Raw genomic sequence first — 17,861 nt, 5'->3', positions numbered from 1 at the left:
AGTGTGCTGTACCTTTCCTCATTTGAAATCAGACGTGTCACACACTTGAAGCTTCAGTGAGAAACTGATGCCAAAAACCCAGATCAATTTCAATTCTGGTTCTTCAACTGTATTGGAAGTACCAAAGGTGCTGTGTGGCATCTCAGTTTACACTCACTCACCGTCAAGTCTGCAAAAACATTATTCAGAGGTCCTATCACCAATGAATAAACTTCTGGTATTGTACGATTACAATACCAGAAGTATGTCACATTTTATGTAATATGTGACATACTTCATATCGCCTTTGCAACATTATGCAAGTTATTTTTTTTAATGCACATGTGTCCAGTTGAATTAGATAAGACACTCCCAATATTGAAGTAGAAAAGGCACCAAAAAGAGAAGTTACACCTTAAAATAAATAAATACTCTCGGCATTTGAATGTCAATATCAGTTTCTTGGTTTCAGTTCTTGTGCACCAGCTCCACTCTGGATTCAGCAGCAGCTCCCTGCATGTCTGGTCGTTCCTTAACTGTAACAGTTAACTGAGACCTGGTCCCACCCGCTTTCTCTCTCTCTTTCTCTGTTATCCTACTCAATATTCCCTGGCTAAAAAAAGGAGCCTCAGTGTGGGAGCACACCAGGCTGAGGCCCCACAGAAAACCACATAATTACAAATCACAATAAAGCCCTCAGTGTTGTGTCCGTGCCAAAAGCTCAGCTGCATACTGCTAAGCTCCAATGCAAAGCTGCAGCCACCCCCAAATCCTACCCCACCTCCACTTTGTGTACTAGTGAGTCACATCATGCTGCGACAGACGGCAGTCGCAGAAGTTGTTTCCATCACCCTAAATAGCCATCAAGACCTCAACTGACCAAGTCAGAGAAAAACCTAGTCTTTTTGAGCATTATCTGTTAAGAGGAAGTTTTTTTTCCTGCCATTCACATCTTATTTGCATATTCTAAAAATGGCTCAAAAGCAGCCGTAGAAACTTAACTGACCTGTGCTTCTCATGTGTCTAACTCTGCAGGTGTGTTAACTTTTTTAAAGTGCACAGTTTGTCCACTACAAACAACAGCTGTTTATCCAGTGCTTGGTACGACACAATATAGAAATATGCAAATGATGCTGGAGCCTGACTGGCTTAAAAAGCCCTGGAAAGATTCTGGTTGTAATCTGGTTGTTATCCACCAGTCACTATTAGAGGAAATTAATATGTTTTAAAGCAATAGAGAGTTTGAGAGTCTGTGTGTGTGTGGTCATCCTCATCTTTCCCTTTTCAAAATGCCATATCTGATTAAAGAACCAACAAGTTATTCTTTCGCCACCACAGAGGTATTAAGCATGTTTTCACTTAAAAAGAAAAGGTTAAAAGAATCACATTAAATGTTTTTTTAGTAATTCAGCTCTTCATTGTATAAAACACAGTAATAAGCTCAAAAAAACTCATTTTATATATTAAGGCAATCAATGCAACATTTTCTGAATGAGAAGTCTTCCGGTGTTTCCACTGAGAATTCTGGAAAACACTTAAGTATTTTTTTTTTATTGCTCTCTTTTAATAACAGCAATCATTCTGTAGAACAATTGATTGCTGTAATCATTGTAACAACCAGTAATAAACAAAATATTCCTAACAGAAGTAGTACTTGAATATGTCTACATATTCTAAAAGATTTATTTTTAATTACATATACATCTCCTTTTCTAAACACAGAAGAGCACTTTTGAGCCAGACATATGACCAGCGAGGCCGCTCCCCTTGATTAGTGTATTGCTACAAGTTCTCATCAACTTGCAGAGAATGGAGCAGAGATAGAGCAGACATAGAGTCCACTATTGTGGTGTTGATAAGTCGGCAGTGGGAGGTGAAGAGACTTTCTTGCTGCACAAACCAGGCTCATCATTGACAGAAAATGTTGACCCTGAAGGCTTGGCCTTTAGCAATTATTTCCCACTTGCTCTGAAAGCATTTACCTTACATGAAACTGACCCTTATTCCTCATGTAACTGAACAACAGGTTTTTCTCAGACTTCAATCTTGTGCTGCAACTGCAAAATGCAGTAGTTCTTCTCTGCTGTCGCTAAATGCTTATTCGGGAAAATAAATGCTGCAAAGTCAATGACTTTATGCCAAAGGCTTTGCATCCTTTGAAAGACAACCTTTTATCTGTAGCCATTCTAAGAATATAAGTAACAAAATCATATTTAACTCTATGAAGGTTCATTCTAATGTCACTATATAATTTGGCAGACTTAAATAAAAGTAAAATTAAAGCCAATGTAAATTGGATATGATTGTCTTGCACAGAACCTTGAAGTGGCATTTTTTGCTATTTGGTCAAATATAAACTGAATACAGTAAATAATTTAACGCCATTTGCAGAAAAGGTTTTTACTTTTCTGTTGAAGAATTCTTTATCTATGGCTCCCAAGCAAATTAAACACTAAATATGGTTCAGTTATTGATAAAAATTTGCATCCCAAAAGGTTGCCAAAAGCTATATTATAATCAAAGTTGTTCTACCTAAAGGACTAATGTCTCAGCCAGATCTAGAGAAACTCATTCATGCGTTTATCTTCAGTCGTATTGATTATTGCAACAGCGTCTTCACAGGTCTGTCCAACAAATCAATCAATCAGCTGCAGCTGATCCAGAATGCTGCTGCTCACGTTCTCACTGAAACCAGGAAGATAGAGCACATAACACCAGTTTTAAAGTCCCTACACTGACTCCCTATAGCTCAAAGAATAGACTTTAAAATACTGTTGTTAGTTTACAAATCACTGAACGGCTTAGCACCACAATACATTAAAGATCTGCTGTTGTTGTATCAACCCCCCAGACCTCTCAGGTCTTCCGGTTCTGGTCTGCTCTGCATCCCCAGAACCAGAACCAAACGAGGAGAAGCAGCTTTCAGCATCTATGCACCACAAATTTGGAACAAACTTCCAGAAAACTGTAAAACAGCTGAAACACTGACTTCTTTTAAATCTCAACTAAAGACCCACCTGTTTAGAATTGTATTTGAAACGTAATCAATTACAAATTTATTGATGGAACTTGACTCAATGTCATGTTTTGATTGTTGATTCTGTCTTGCGTTGTGTTTCTGTGTTTGATATGATGTAAAGCACTTTGAAATGCCTTGCTGCTGAAATGTGCTATACAAATAAAATTTGATTGATTGATTGATACCTAGAATAGTTTTTTTAACCCGATTAGGCTAAAAATCAGACATTTTTTAAGCAATTGTTCTAATTCTTTCAATCTGAAAGGTAAAGTTAAAAATGTCAATAGACTTTTGTGAAAAATCTGAGAACTACCAATAAGCATGAACCCTCAGTTACCTGGTGATTTGATTAAACGGCTGGAAAAGATAGGAGCCAGTTTCTCTGTCAAATTGATAAATGGACTTAAATGTTCTAAAATTAATCCCTTTAATGTGATTTTCTTTATTACACATCTCCAAAGACCACAGAGTGGGTCTATACAGTACCACAGCAGCCATATTTGCCATAGAATAAGAAGCCTTTTTTTTTTTTTTCTTTCTCATGCTCTGTGTGTAGTGTAGCGCTCTACAGCAAGTCACTGAGTGATTTGTCTTTTTATTTGGCATTTCAAGCCACAGTTAAAATGTCACAATTCTGTGTCATCATTCAGCCATTATGTACCCTTTCTACAACCTGTAAAATTTTCCTGGAAGGTGCAAAGGTTGAAAATCAGAGTAGAGGACTGTAATCAAGATAATTATAACTTTTATGGTTATTTGCTTCACCTCAAACCTGTGATTAAGTTAAATCTCCATTTTTATTGACATTTAAATATATATATTTACTCTCCCTTACTTTTCTCCAATATTTAAATATCCGTATTTAAATATTGATAAGCATCTTCAAACTGCTTTTTATCTCTCACCATCAATGGGCAGTAAGGTGCTTACCACATAGAAGGCATGCTGCCATTGTTTTTTCCCCCTTAGAGTAAAATAACTACAACTGTAAGCAAAAGCACCAATTTAACATTCAGCTAATTATGGCATGAAATTTATAATACTGTTGAGAGACACTACTATTTTCCATTTATTAGTTTTCCTAACCTCTGGCTGACTGAAAATACTGAATGGAAATAAAGTGAAAAGCAAACAAAGCTTTGTTGGCCTGAGGTGGAGTTGTTGCAATTTTAATTCTTTCAGTGGAAAGTGCAAAAATATCCAGATATGCAGAGCAGGACATAACTTAGTTTGCACTACGCAAAAGTAAGACCTGAAGTGGAGTTTCTCATTTAACAAAAGATCCAAATCCAAAGCAAATAGCTAGAAATTTCCTCATATTTAGTAAGCGTCTTCCTACTGGTAAATTGAATGCTCTGCAGGATCCGGGTGTCTCAGAACTCAAGTGGGGGGCGGGGGATAAAAACATGCGTCAGCAAGAGCCTTATTATAGCATGTAGCCTTAAACTGATTAAATCATTTCAAGGAAAGTAAATATGTATGAAAGGAACCAACATACTAATGCTCCTGGGAATTTCCCACAGCTATCTACAAGTCACTGCTAATGCTGGGATGTGTGTTCTTAGTTGAACAAATGGAAAAAAAAAAAAAAAAAGAGGAAAAAAAACAGGACGTTACTTAGTTTTAAAATCAATAAGCCTAAGATGTTGTTTTTAAGTGTAAGCCCTACAAAAACAAAAAATTCAATCAACTAAAAGACTTTGCTAAGGTAGCATGAGACTCACTTTGCATGGATGACCTAAAGTACACCAAGCAGCAAAATGAAAATGGCTTCTAAACTGCCGGCAGGTTTAATTTAAAACCTCCAAGAGGATATAATCCTGATCGGTAAAGAGAGCCTGTGAACAGCTGAGTCAGTCTTTCTGTGGCAGCTCCCTTCAAGATGAAACCTCAGGTGATAGCCTGGCTGATAAAGACCTTTACCCCCCTTTACCTTTCTCCATAAATCCTCCCTGGGTGTCATTCTTCAAACAAAATTTGTCATAAACAGACAGATGTGTCAACAATTTCTGTTGGTCGGTCTCTCTCAAGTTAATGAGATACCATAATCAAATAAATGTCGATACGCCGGTGGCGTCAAACACCATGCAAGTTCTCCTATAAATCTCTGTGAACACACACAGTATTAATATATGGCTTTGAAGACAATAACTTCTATTTCAATATTTGCAGCACAGCTTCAGATTTCCTGATGATAATATGCCTGCAGTTTAAATATGGGCTTGCTGTTGTTTTCGCATTCACAACTCATTTTGCTTCTGTGATATGGGCAACCAGTCAGACCAGAGGTTCTTAATAGACACACAGACAAGCGTTCAGTTATGGTAGTGTCTCCACATCGAGAGACCCTGTGGGAAGGAGACACAGTAACGTGCTTTGACAAGCAAAACTAATAAATCACCATCAAGTGTTAAAATTGCAAACAACGCGAGCCTGATGCTAATAAGATGTAAATGGTTCCACCACTGCCGTCCACGTTTTCCATTTCAAACTCTTTGGCTACGACTGTCCTTCATCTCCTGGGAAATAAACAAAAAACTGTACAATTAATTTAATTGGATGTTTTTTGTGTGACCTAAGTCTACAAGTCTTCTATCTTGCATACAAAACTTCACACACAAGCACACAAGTTGCACATGCCCCAAGCCAGTATGTGCTCCCGCATTTTTCCATTCAACAGTTTGTTCCTTCCTGCTTGTATTTTTCCTCCACTGGAATGGAAACAAAAACACACCACAGTGCAAATCAAACGTTATGACTCTTCCAAATGTCTATTTTAGTCTTAAACAACATCGGCAGGGTTTTGATGATTTCTCCTTTAGTATCACAGCAATTACTTTTTAAAATGTCAAAGTGACTGACCAATGAATCGGCAACTAAACAACAACACTGACTTCATGATGATGTAACCTACAATGTCTTGCTAAAAGAAATTATTCCCCCAACTCTTTTCAATGTTTTCTTTCACTAAAACTAAACTTTAATTTTATAGGACTTAATATTTATTTAGCAACACAAAAGTAGCCCATAGTTATTGAAAGGGGGCAAATGACAGTTTTTAGTACTCTAAACATAAAAACCTGAAAAACGTGATGCGGTCTGCCCCCTGAATTAAGTTGGTCTCTCAACCAGTAATTATCGTCATGTCAACAAATTCTCCCACCTGAGCTGTGAATCTCTGCAGCTCCTCCAGAGTTACCGTGGGCTTTTTAGCTGCTTTTCTGGTTATTGCTCTGTGTAGGCGGGTGTCCTTGTCTTAAAAATTATAGATTCAACATTTCTCTGAGATTTTTTAAGTTTGGTATGTAGCTAAAATAACATTGTTTTGAATTGCTCCACAGTTTTCTCTGACCCATCTGCTGTTTCTTGGTCATCATAATATTTTTTAACATTTATTTTTTTTAAATGTGAGAAAACTATGTAATTTTTTAGCCACTATACAGTTACGCATCGTGTATGTGTCTTGGTGTAGCACGTAAAATCCTTAAAAAGAAAATCAAACATATTTGTTGTCAAAAAATGTGAGGATTTTTGAGAAACAGAACACTAACAGATGAGTTTTGCCAAAAAATACTGTGTTAATATTTGACACTCGCGAAAGAAAAATCAGAAACGAAAAAAGTTGCTCTCTCTCTAGGCAGCTGTGTGCGGCCTGTGGGACAGAACCGTACAACTGACACAGGATGGGTGTGCTGGTTTCCTCTACCAGTCAAACAAAAGACTTACATTTACTTCTTTTACATGCAACCAGCTAAAAGAGGAAGTGACAGTGGAGGAGGATGGGGGTTGGTGGGTGAAGGACTGCAACAGGAAATGATATCAACCACATCCGGCAGAGTCTGCAGCCTTGATCACAAATGGTGAAATTAAAAAAAAAGCAGAGAGAACTGTGGCACTGTCTCGCTGCACCAAGAAGAGTTTAAGGAGCCAAAAAGAGGCACTGGAGAGTTAACTCATTACAAGCAAACTGTGATATGGGAAGCAATTGTTTGTGCTGGCGTTCTTATACAAGATAACTTGCATCAACAGAAGATTTTAATTAGTTTTAAGTTTACTAACAGAATGCGTGGCAGGAGTCTTTGGATGGCAATACTATATTGCTGAGGATGCTTTGCTCCAACTGAGAAACGCATCCAGAGAGCTGCTGAGGTTATCAGAAAAGGCATGAAAACCAGTAGGTGAGCATTGCTGATGTTCCAAACAGCCCAAACCTGGATGTGTTTACAGAGAACCCTTCTGAAAAGAAAGTGGTAACTCTAGTTATGTACCGACACAAAAATAATTTAAACATTTTAGTTACAGTTGTTGCATTGCATTTGTAACAACATGATCACAGTGAGCGCACTGATCAGTCCTGATACAAAAATTTAACATCATGTCTAAATTTAAGGAATATAACATGAAACCAGTGCTGTGCTAACAACATGCACGACGTCGGCTTTTGTGGTTTACCTCCATCGACCCACAGGAAGTTTGTTTTCATACCTCCTACCTTAATGGCCCATAAAGACCTGTTAAACTTTGATCTCCTTAATGGCAGCAGGAAACTGGGTTCCAATCGTCTGTTTCAAAGTGTACTTTAACTGTCCTGACATGTGTAATCTCAAAGCAGAGCGTGCAGGCTCGGCCCTGAGGGAACCCCGGAACAATGGGCCCTCTAGAGCAGAATACTGACAAGATAACCCTGTAAAGATGGAGGAGATTGAAGGAAACTCATTTCCCATGACGGAAAAAAAAGAAAATGGATTGCATGACGGCAGAAACGGGGATAATGGATAATCATGGATGCTTAGTGACAACCAACCTCCAGATGTCCCACTGGACCAAAAGGCGCTTAAAACATAAGAAAGAAGGAAACTTGATATGGTGATGCTGTAAGAAGGCTTGTTTGAAAAAACATTTACAAGCGTACAAAGACCAAATGCTATAATACCAGATAGCTTCAATTATTAAAAAAAAGAAAAACTTATTGGTTGGATTTGTTTCAGCTAATGGTTTCATGAAGCTACATTTTAGCACCCAACACATTGTCTGGCATGTCGAGCCTCTCTGGGATTTAGAGAAGAAGTTCAAAGACAGGTCGCCATGTGGGAAAGTCTTCAGTCAGCAGCAGGAATGTGGGGAACTTTTAATCATTGCCCTGCTAAAGAATATTTGCTGTGAGCCCTCACTCAGTTTGTATTTTTAATTGTTTCATTTTAACTGCAGTAGGACTGGGCAATGTCAAATTCTCCTACTTCCTGTCACATGCAAGGTAGTAAACCCCTAGTTACCAACCGATCGGTGGATATCTGTCTGCATGTTTGTGAGCGTGAATGTGCCTCTAGTATAAACCTTTAGAAAAGCACTATATAATTTGAGTGCATTTACCACTTATTTGTCTAAAGACAATGCTGATGAGCTAATTAATGATGTTTGCAATATGCCAATAATTGTCAGTATAAAATTTTTTCCAAACTGCTTATACAGTTTGCAGTGAGAAGTTTACAACCAATAAGACTGTGATGATGACGTTGTATTACTTTCATGATCACTTGTATCAACACTGTCAGAAATTTCACAAAACATTTTGATAAAACTACATCCATATTGCCCATTGATGCACCAGAAAAATCTCACTCATACCCACAGAGTGGAAATATTTACCAGAGTTTTAATAAAATGTACACTTTTGTTAAATCATTAAGTTTAAATTGGACCAAAACACAACATTTCAGAAAAACTATCTTAGAAGTGTTTTTTTTAAACTAACTTACTCAAAGGACCATTTATTTACCGTATGATTAGATATAATAATAATAATAATATAATAGTTTATTTACTGTATGATTCATACAACCGTACAGTAAGGATTGTATGGGAACAATCTTTACTGTATGCGTTACTCCAAGAGTAGAGTCCAGAGTTTTCCTCCTAGAAGTCAGATCATGTTTGGTGGGGAGGTTGTGCAGTCATCCCGAATTTCCTGCACCTTATTAAACATTTGAAATCTGTCAGAACTTTGCAAGAACCCCACATCCTCAGTCTTAAAATGTAATCCCTGAATATACCCAGTGTGCTGCTGTGGAGTGTCTCTAAAACAGCAGGAGGAAGGAAGGGACGTGGACTGAATAGTGGAGGTGGGAATTAAGGCAGTGGTGATTTTTTTTTTTTTTTTTTTTAAGATATCACCATATTCAGAGCAGAAAGAATAGTGTAGCGTTCAGTCTCTGTGGACCTGCACTGAGACGCGCAGTCTGCAGGAGCTGGTCTTATCTTCAGAGCTCTCGCTGTAATTGCAGGATATTCAGCCTCTTCGCAGACACATTCACAGCCCTGCCTACCAGTGCGTCATACAGCTAATTGGGCAGTGCTGTGGTGTAGACTGTTGAGTAAACACGGTCAAGTCATCAAAAAATATATATATAAAGCAACAGCTCATTTGAGAAATTTCAGAATTGCCAGGGTTTCTGTTGAAATAAAGCTGTAGAAAGATTCCATCACTTGAGGAGCGTCCTCTGAAGAGGAGACATATTTATTCTTGAGCAACACGTCCGGGAGAATGGTTTCTATTGCAGAAACGGGGACCTCTATAATGAGCCAACTGTGATTACACCTGACACCCACTTAAGCTCTCCCTGTGACTTTAATAAGAGGGAGACGCTCAGTGTCTGCACAGTGCTGACCGCAGGAGAACATGTCACCCTGTGAAGTCATTCAGCAGGTCAGTCTGCAGTAAATAAATGACCGCATGAAACCCTGAAGGATGGACTGTATGTGCTGCTAAAGTTTAATACTGAACTTAATTCAAGACGAAAAAACAATAACTTGAGTATTAATAATAATGTTCAGCAACATGTGTAGATGAGGAAAAACAGTTGAAAACAAATAAAAAATCTGCCCTTTTTTTTTGGTCAATTCTGCCATTTAATAACAAAATCAACTATGTAAAAAAAATTTTTTTTTATTTAAAAAAGGAGGGAGAAAAAATAATATTGTATTGAATTCACTTTGGTGGTTTTCAGTGTCATTGATGTCACAACTCAAAATGTGTTATTTCTATTTGTAAGTGCAACAACAATCACAGTGACAAAAAGAGAATTACACCTCCTGTTTGCAAAACATTCCTGGTTTTAGCATTTACAGCATTGCATGTCAGCAGCTGCAACCTCCAAGAACTGCTTTTATAGAATCGAGGCCACGGCTGCAGCACTGAACCACTCATAAACTGATACTGATATGTAGCACGTTACACACAGCATGTCATAAAAACAGTGCCGTACCTTCCACTTATTTTACGACGAGCGCCTTCTTTTATAAGAACCTAGCCAGAATCTCTCCCATATTCCAGTGAGTTTTCCTGCACGTGTACAGTAATATGTAAACACATTGAGGGCATGTTCAGTGCAGCGCTAACAGATTCGTGGTAAAAGCTTCTGGACTGTGCGCCCGCAGGAGGCTTGTTTGCATACAGTCGGTATAGAGATGCATTTACATAACAGCACAGTCTGTCACACCTCACAGCAAATATGTCTGTTTACTACGGAGGCTGTGAGGAGTGGGGAGAGTGGTGTACTTTGAATTTACGCACCTTATGCTGAATTGTGCACCTGTTGTTCCCAAAACAGAGTAAAATTAACCTAAGTGTTCTTTTAAGGACAAACAAGACGTTGGACGTCTCCAACCTCGATGGCAGGAAATCCTCACTGGTCACATTAACTAATGGCTTTTTTTTTCTGAGACAACAAGGCAAAACAATATCACATCACCTTTTCTTTCTCCTCCCCCCACCCCCCTTTTTATTTTGGGTGAGGGAAGATTAGCCAGAGCAGTTACCTTGGAAACCCCTAATTAAATTTACTTGTATATTGAGGGGGCAACATTTCATTTCAATTAGGCTTTCTGCAGTTGGATTTCGGTGAGTTGCTGTAGGGCGCAACGACTCGAGAGCCGATTGAAAACGAGCATCGCCGCTTCCGCCTGCAAACGCAAGAAATGAGGTTTTCACTTAAACCGAAACCCCGTAACGCAACTCGAAGTCTTTAAAGACTATGGGAATTATGGGGATGCTATTGTACCAGAGCGCTTAGAAAATAAGTGATGTGACACCCCTTAAAGGATGTAACACCTCTACCCTACATCCTTCACCCAGGGCAGGAGTGTTGTTTCAGCTGCAGCTGTAAGCTATTGCATGCTGTAGCCTGAGAGTTATGAGAGGATAATAAAAAATAAAAAAAACTTTAATAGACGACTATAGTTAAACTAAACACAAGTTATCTGAGCTTGTTTTGTGCGCCTTTGATACACCTGTCCTTAACTGCACTCTACGTTTACCATTTACAGTGAAACCTTTCAAGGACAGTCCAGGTTTATGTCCTAGTTCAAGATTCACAAGCGAAGACAGGATTTTGTAATTGCACAAGAAAGGGGGGGGGGAACACAAACTCCCTTGTAATTGCCCCAACCCTCGCTCTGTGAAGTAGACAGTAATTACTGATGTAAGACCTGCTCCACAGAGCTGAGTGTGTAATTAGCCCTCTGTCCGAAGGCACAACTTAACCCAGCCTCCTCTTCAGAGAGCCAAGAGAGGAAGAGGTGGTGTGCGTTCACCATCGATTTAAGATCGATGATCTGTGTTCCGTCAGAAAACAAAAGACAAACATACTTGTGAGAGTCAACGTTTCAAAATGAGCTGCACTGACTGATTCCTACATTAAATCAAAGTCTGGTGCACAAATTCAACCCCAAACAGTTCGTGCGCACATTGCCTTGCGTAACTAAACCCATTACAACCACACCAACACCAAGATGATAGACCAACATAAATCAGAGCACATTTGTGAAGAGGAAGGAAAAGATGCAAAAGAAATGTTTAAGAACATATTTGATATGTATTTAGATTTCACCTCCTTTACTCTGACACTCTTAAGTAAAATCCAGTGCAAACAATGGCCATCAGAGGCTGACCAATTAGTCAATTCAATTCACATTTGAGAAGACCAACCCCAGCAAGAACATGAACAAGAAGATATAATGGTGAGGGGGTTTTCTTCTTTAGCAGTGAAAGGGAAGCTAGTTAGATGGATTTAGCTAATAGCAGAACAATAACAGAAGAGAAACTGTTTGGGGTCTACAGAGTTGACCCCAAACAGTTCACCTTGCAGCAGGATAAAAAACCTTAAACATACAGCTAGAAGTGCAAATAACTGAGACTTCCTCTAGAAATACTGATAACTGCGGATTTTAGTAATTCAAACACCAAATAGATCTTAATATGCTCCTAGATCAGCTACTTTGTATGCCAGCCAATAGTGCATAAAGTTGTGCATGGGTGTTCAGCTTCCCAAGCTGCATTTGCTTTTGAATACAGCAAACCTGCAAATAAACCATTTTTGGTAAATGTGCCTTTTACGTTCCAAATAAAATCTGCAAATTGATAAATCCATGAATCCTGAACTGCTGGAGGTGCAATGAAATCCTGTCTTAGAATGGCCAGAGTCAAAGTCCAGAAAAAAATCCAACTGCTTTTGGGTGGCAAAACTTTCACATTTTTTTTATAGAGAATGAAAAATAAAGTCAGTCTTTTGATGTGCAAATCTTGGTGTTTATAGTGCTGATTCAAGGGGAATGAAAACACAATGCAAATAGTTCAGATTTTTGTTGCAAAAAAAATAAAGAAAAAAATATTGTATAATTTCTGCACTTCACTACCCAGTGTAAATCCATCGTATGTAAGCACAATAAATTCCATTAAAATCTGTGTTTCTGCTAAAATGTGGCAAAATTCAAGAGGTATTAACACTTACTGTTTGCACTATACCCTGGATCCTATACTGCAGCCATCTGCGGTACGATTCCCACCGATTTCTACATCGACTTCGATCTTTGAGAGTAAGCTTGAGATGCAGCCTTTCATTTGACAAAGCGAGGGAGAGTGGTTGCATCTATCCGTCTCTCTCATCCAATGACATTTCCCCCAAATAGCAGCTTTGGGGCAACAACATTGAGGCTGATAAATTATGGTTATGGTTAGAGGATGCCAAATGCAATAATTAGGCTATTTATTTTGCACAAGTTTGACTTTTGGAACTAAGCGGGGAATTTTAAAAGGGGTTAACGGACGATAAACATGCCGTATCTGCTTCCTGTTAATTGCTCCCGTCAGTTTCAGGTCAACTTCCTGGAAATGTGACGTGAAGTTTTAGCGAATTAGCCTCATGTGGAGAGCAGGCATGGGCACAGCATGAGATCCCCACAGCATGATAACCTTGCCACAGCTTCCCCATGTCATGTTATTTATGACCTGCTTTTATTGAAAACAAAGCAATTATTCTTACTGCTGAAATAAAATTTTGAGAATTACATTTTTATAAATGATAGTATTTTCCATTTTGGTACTCTGGAGAACATCTTTTCTACCATTCTGTCTGTCAACACCTGTCCTCGACACACTGAAGGTTTCTTTGTGGTATCTCAACAAAATGACTTAAAAACACAAAATCAGTATGACGGAAAATTTTTACTTGTTTCGAATCTGTACATTTGATGTGCCCTCATGTACGTCTCAGCCCAACATCTGAAGAATCCCTTGCCTTAACATTTTTCTGTGAACAAGATCTTTATCGGGTTTTAACTCAGCTTGCCCTATTCCTCATGAAATAGACGAAAAATGAGAGGAGGAAAAAGCAGCATACTAAATGATCTAATGAGTTAGTTTAAATATTCCAAAAAAAAAAAAAAGAAGGAACAGGGTGATGACATAAGCATGTATCTCTGTCATCACTAAGAAAGCACAGAAAAAAAGCTCAGGAAATCCTCATTACTAAAAAAAGAAAAGCAACATGTTTGTTGCTATAAAATTCATTCAAATAAAAAAAGACAATAAATAACTTTGGAGATATTACAAAGGCCTGTAAAAATAAAAAAGTCTTTCTCAATCCTTTGCGAAAGGATTGAGAAATGTGTGTGTGTGTGTGTGTGTGTGTGTTGTGGTCTGTCCTGGGAACAGACAGGGCTGTTCATCCTCTATCCAAACGCCAGCCCACTCATTGTCAACCAGACCCTGCCAAGTCTGACCTCCCTCTTTAGTCGGGCACAGCTGAGAGGAGGTCACTCTGAAAAGTGACCTTACAATAAAAAATAAAAAAAAAAACCTAATAATAACAAGACTTTCCAGCAATCTCACAGCAATGCCCACATCGAACATGCTGTGAAACTGGCTTTCAAGGACAGAGCCGTAAAAAGCACCGTAATGTTGCTGCTCTAAACTTTCCCAAGCACTGACGCAGGAGCTTTCATGTTTGTGTTAAAGCATGTATGAAACTGGGCGAGGAAAAAAAAAAAACCATAAAACGACAAAAGCAAATTGTCTTTCTTGGGCTGCACTGCTTAATAAACTCTAGTTTTACAGAGGTGGGTCGGGCCAAAAGTGTCATTTTTCAAACATTCAAAGGCTTTTTACCTGTTATTTTGCTATTGTTGGGCACTTTTCACGCAGTTACACAACCTGCAAATCAATTTTGCAAGCCCGTGTCAAGTGTTGTGACAGAGTGTACTCACCCAGCAGCAGCAGTTTCACTTCTCTCGCCGCCTTCTCTCCATCTTCTCGCAGGTTTTTGTCAATCATTTTGGACCTCTCGGCCGCGGCTTTATCTTCCTGACTCACAGTACAACCCATGGTTCCGAGTGCGCGCTTCAGGTCTGCTGTTTGGTAGGGGAAGTTTAACAAGTGAAACAGTCCGAAATCCTCCCTCTTCCCCGGGTTTAAAGCAAAAACAAGGGGCCGAAGTTGAGTAAGAGACGACTTCCCTTTTTGGTGTTCAGCGACAAACGTGACGGATTCTGTTCATCTGCGACTGTGAAACGACGCGAATTTGGGGATTTCTGGGCAAAGTCTCAAAACACACGCTAGTTAATGTCTGAGTAAGTCAACATTTGTTCCCTATTAGTCCAAAAATACGGCTTGAGTTAACTTTTCTGGGTGAACTTTCTGCTAGTCCTCACAGCGGATCATCAGAGCAGGTCAAAGACACGACAACGGCCCACGAAGTTCAGCATTACAAAAAAAAAAAAAAAAAAAGAAAAAGTACTCCAGCTGTTCAAAACCGAACACACGCAGAAACCCCCGCTGCCAGTTAAGCTGCTGAAAACACCCTCGCCACTTTTCCCGTGGATTTTTTTTTTCCTCTGACTAATGTAAATATTCGTCCTAATCCGTAAAGCCTGCGCGCATTCTTTCCCCGCGTAGAGATTTATCACATTTGAAGCCACACCCGTCGCCGCCGTTAAGTTCCCCTCAGACCGACAGGAGAGCGAGTCACCTCCCCAGCCCAGCAGATACACAGCGCTGATGGATCCGCACCAATTCGACGCCAGCGCAGTGTGCGGCGGGGTGAGGACAGGGCGGAGTCTGTCGAGCATTTTACACGTTGGAAAAACATTAGAAAGCGAAATGAAATGCTCTGTTCTTTGAAATTAATGTCTAGTCTTTATTTATCTTGGTTACTTCAGGATTTTGCTTCCCCCCGCCCCCCATTTAATGTCTTTGTTATAAACAATAGAAAGATCAACACAAACACAAAAATTGTAGCAAATGAAAATTATACAATATCTAAGACATATTATGATTATTGTCATTCAGGGACAATCAAACACTGGGTAAGGTAATTTTATTTATTTAGCACAAACAATACAAGAAATACAAATAAAATAATAAGCCAACAATGGGGAAACCACTAATATATAAAATACTCAAGTAGCCTGTATATCATTTTTCTTTTCACTTTCGAGTCATTTCTTAGATTACTACTTCTTACTTTTACTTTTGTTGAAGTAGTGCTACTTTTGCTTTGGTACAACTTTTGGCTGCTCTACCCACCTCTATCTTTTGCATTGACTTTCATTCTCATTTTCAGATAGTACTTGGTGCATTTGCTCCCAGGTACCATGTTGAAGGGTTCAGTTCTTCAGCTTTATTTTCTGAAGTAGAACTTACTGATGGTCTCAAGCTTTCCACAATCACCCTTTCATACATGGTAGTATTTATGGTGGATTCTAGGAACTGGGTATGTCCTGGTTTATCAAAGCTTTCCCATGTTGTGATGCTTCCATTTCCATGATTCATAGTTGATATTTAACACGTTATCCGCTCTGGTGTTCAAACAATTACATTTAGACTCATCTGTCTCTAGAGAACATTGTTCCAGCAATCATTGCCTTGGTCGTAATTCTTGTCGGCAAACTTCAGTCATGGCTTTCATGTTTTTTTCTTGGAAAGCAACCCATGAAAGTTAATTGTGTGAAGTCACTTTCTGATTATGCACACATGCACTTTCACATCAACAGTGACAAGAACCTGAATTAAAGATTTTAGTGATTTTATTTTTTTAGCATCTTGTAACTTGTTTTAATGTTGAACTTTCTTAGGGGGCACATTGGGAGTTGTTATTAATGTTCTCACCTGTGTGCTATTTTGAGCTGATTTCAAATTCTTGAGACCTCTTAAAATCTCCTGCTACATCAGATTTTTTTTTCTTCTACTTGAAACTGCAACATTTGCACATCACAGTGCAAATAGAATGTGCCATTAAATCAGGAGTCCAATGATTCCCAAAACTGGTCCTCCTGGCACACTGTCCTTCGTGTTTAACACATCTGATTCAGATCCTTGCTGTTCAGCAAAAGCCTGTTAATCAGTCATCAATTGAAGTCAGCTGCAGAAGCAGGGAAACATGTCAAGCATGCAGGACAGAGTGTCTCGAGGACCAGGGTTGGGAAACGCCACAGTGTGTCTTTTCAGGCAAATGTCCTTCACACATGCAGAGGAATATGGTAAGTGGTAAAGGGCCTGTACTTGCATAGTGCTTTCACACGTAAGCTGCATTGTACCCACAGCTGCCCTGGGGTGGAGTGACAAAAACAAGGCTGCCATGCAATCAGTGCCAACATGACCTCTGACCAGGACTATAGGCAGGACCAACATGATGACTAAAACTGATGAAGCAGGGGTTCAACCTGGCAACCCAGCGGTTGGAGGACTAAATCTTACCTCCTGAAATATCATTGGACATGTTTGGACATGTACTTGCACATCTATCATTTGAGCTTTTCATGACACTATTCTAAAACTATAAACATAAATTTTCTTTTCAAGTCACACGTTCTTCCTCTGCCAACTTCCCAGCCTCTTTTCTCACTTCTGACTGGCTCGTCTGTCTCTCGTTGTAAAAAGAGCGAACCCTACTAAGAAAAACCCGCCTCCTCCCAGTGTTTTATGGGAAATGTAGTCAGTAAGGATGCAGAGCTTATTTCCCCCTTTAACAGCTGCAAAAGTTTGTAATCAAGTTTAGTCATGTCCAAAGTTAAGTGCAGAGCTTACCATGATACCATGATCAAACATAAAGGAAACTAGTTTTGACACGGTAATAGCTTAACTGATATTGATTTGCTTAATATTTTGCTGTACTTTTATAAAACTTAAATGATAAAATAGTCAATTAAATTCGCATCGTCTTTTCAAAGTTATGCCTTAATGATTCAAACGCTTTGTAAACGTTATCTGAGTTACAAATCAATGGTGCCGATTTTGAATCCAATTAAATTGGTCTGCTAAAATAATGAGGCGTTTCAATAAATGTCCAACTTGGAAATCAGAATATACTGAACCCAAACTATGCAACTTGTCCTCAATCCGAATTCTCATAAAAAAATTAAAAAGAAACATCCTCGCCGAAAAATGTTTTCTTCCAAGTTCTGTAGCGCCATCATGTGGTAGATCATGGTATAGTGTCTCAGACACCAGACAAAAGTGTTAATGCCTAAGAGTTAGGTATTTAAATAAAAACTAGCATTTAATGATCACATCTGAGAAATGAAGATAAGGAAA

The 17,861-nt window shown here is 38.9% G+C and overlaps 1 protein-coding gene across 1 annotated transcript in view; it reads right to left on the bottom strand.

Moving 5' to 3' along the window:
- The window catches only part of LOC114135550 (guanine nucleotide-binding protein G(i) subunit alpha-2-like), a 52,470-nt gene extending 37,182 nt beyond the window's left edge, over positions 1-15,288 (bottom strand). The window contains exon 1 of the mRNA XM_028002924.1: positions 14,537-15,288. Coding sequence (XP_027858725.1) covers positions 14,537-14,654 — 118 coding nt within the window. The 5' untranslated portion in view covers positions 14,655-15,288. The remainder of the gene's footprint in view (positions 1-14,536) is intronic.
- Positions 15,289-17,861: the final 2,573 nt, after the last annotated feature.

The sequence above is a fragment of the Xiphophorus couchianus genome, chromosome 20 (genome assembly GCF_001444195.1).
Source record: "Xiphophorus couchianus chromosome 20, X_couchianus-1.0, whole genome shotgun sequence".
In the NCBI taxonomy this organism is placed as follows: domain Eukaryota; kingdom Metazoa; phylum Chordata; class Actinopteri; order Cyprinodontiformes; family Poeciliidae; genus Xiphophorus; species Xiphophorus couchianus.
The sequence above is the reverse complement of the archived record's forward strand: the minus strand, read 5'-3'. Positions and strand labels throughout refer to the sequence as shown.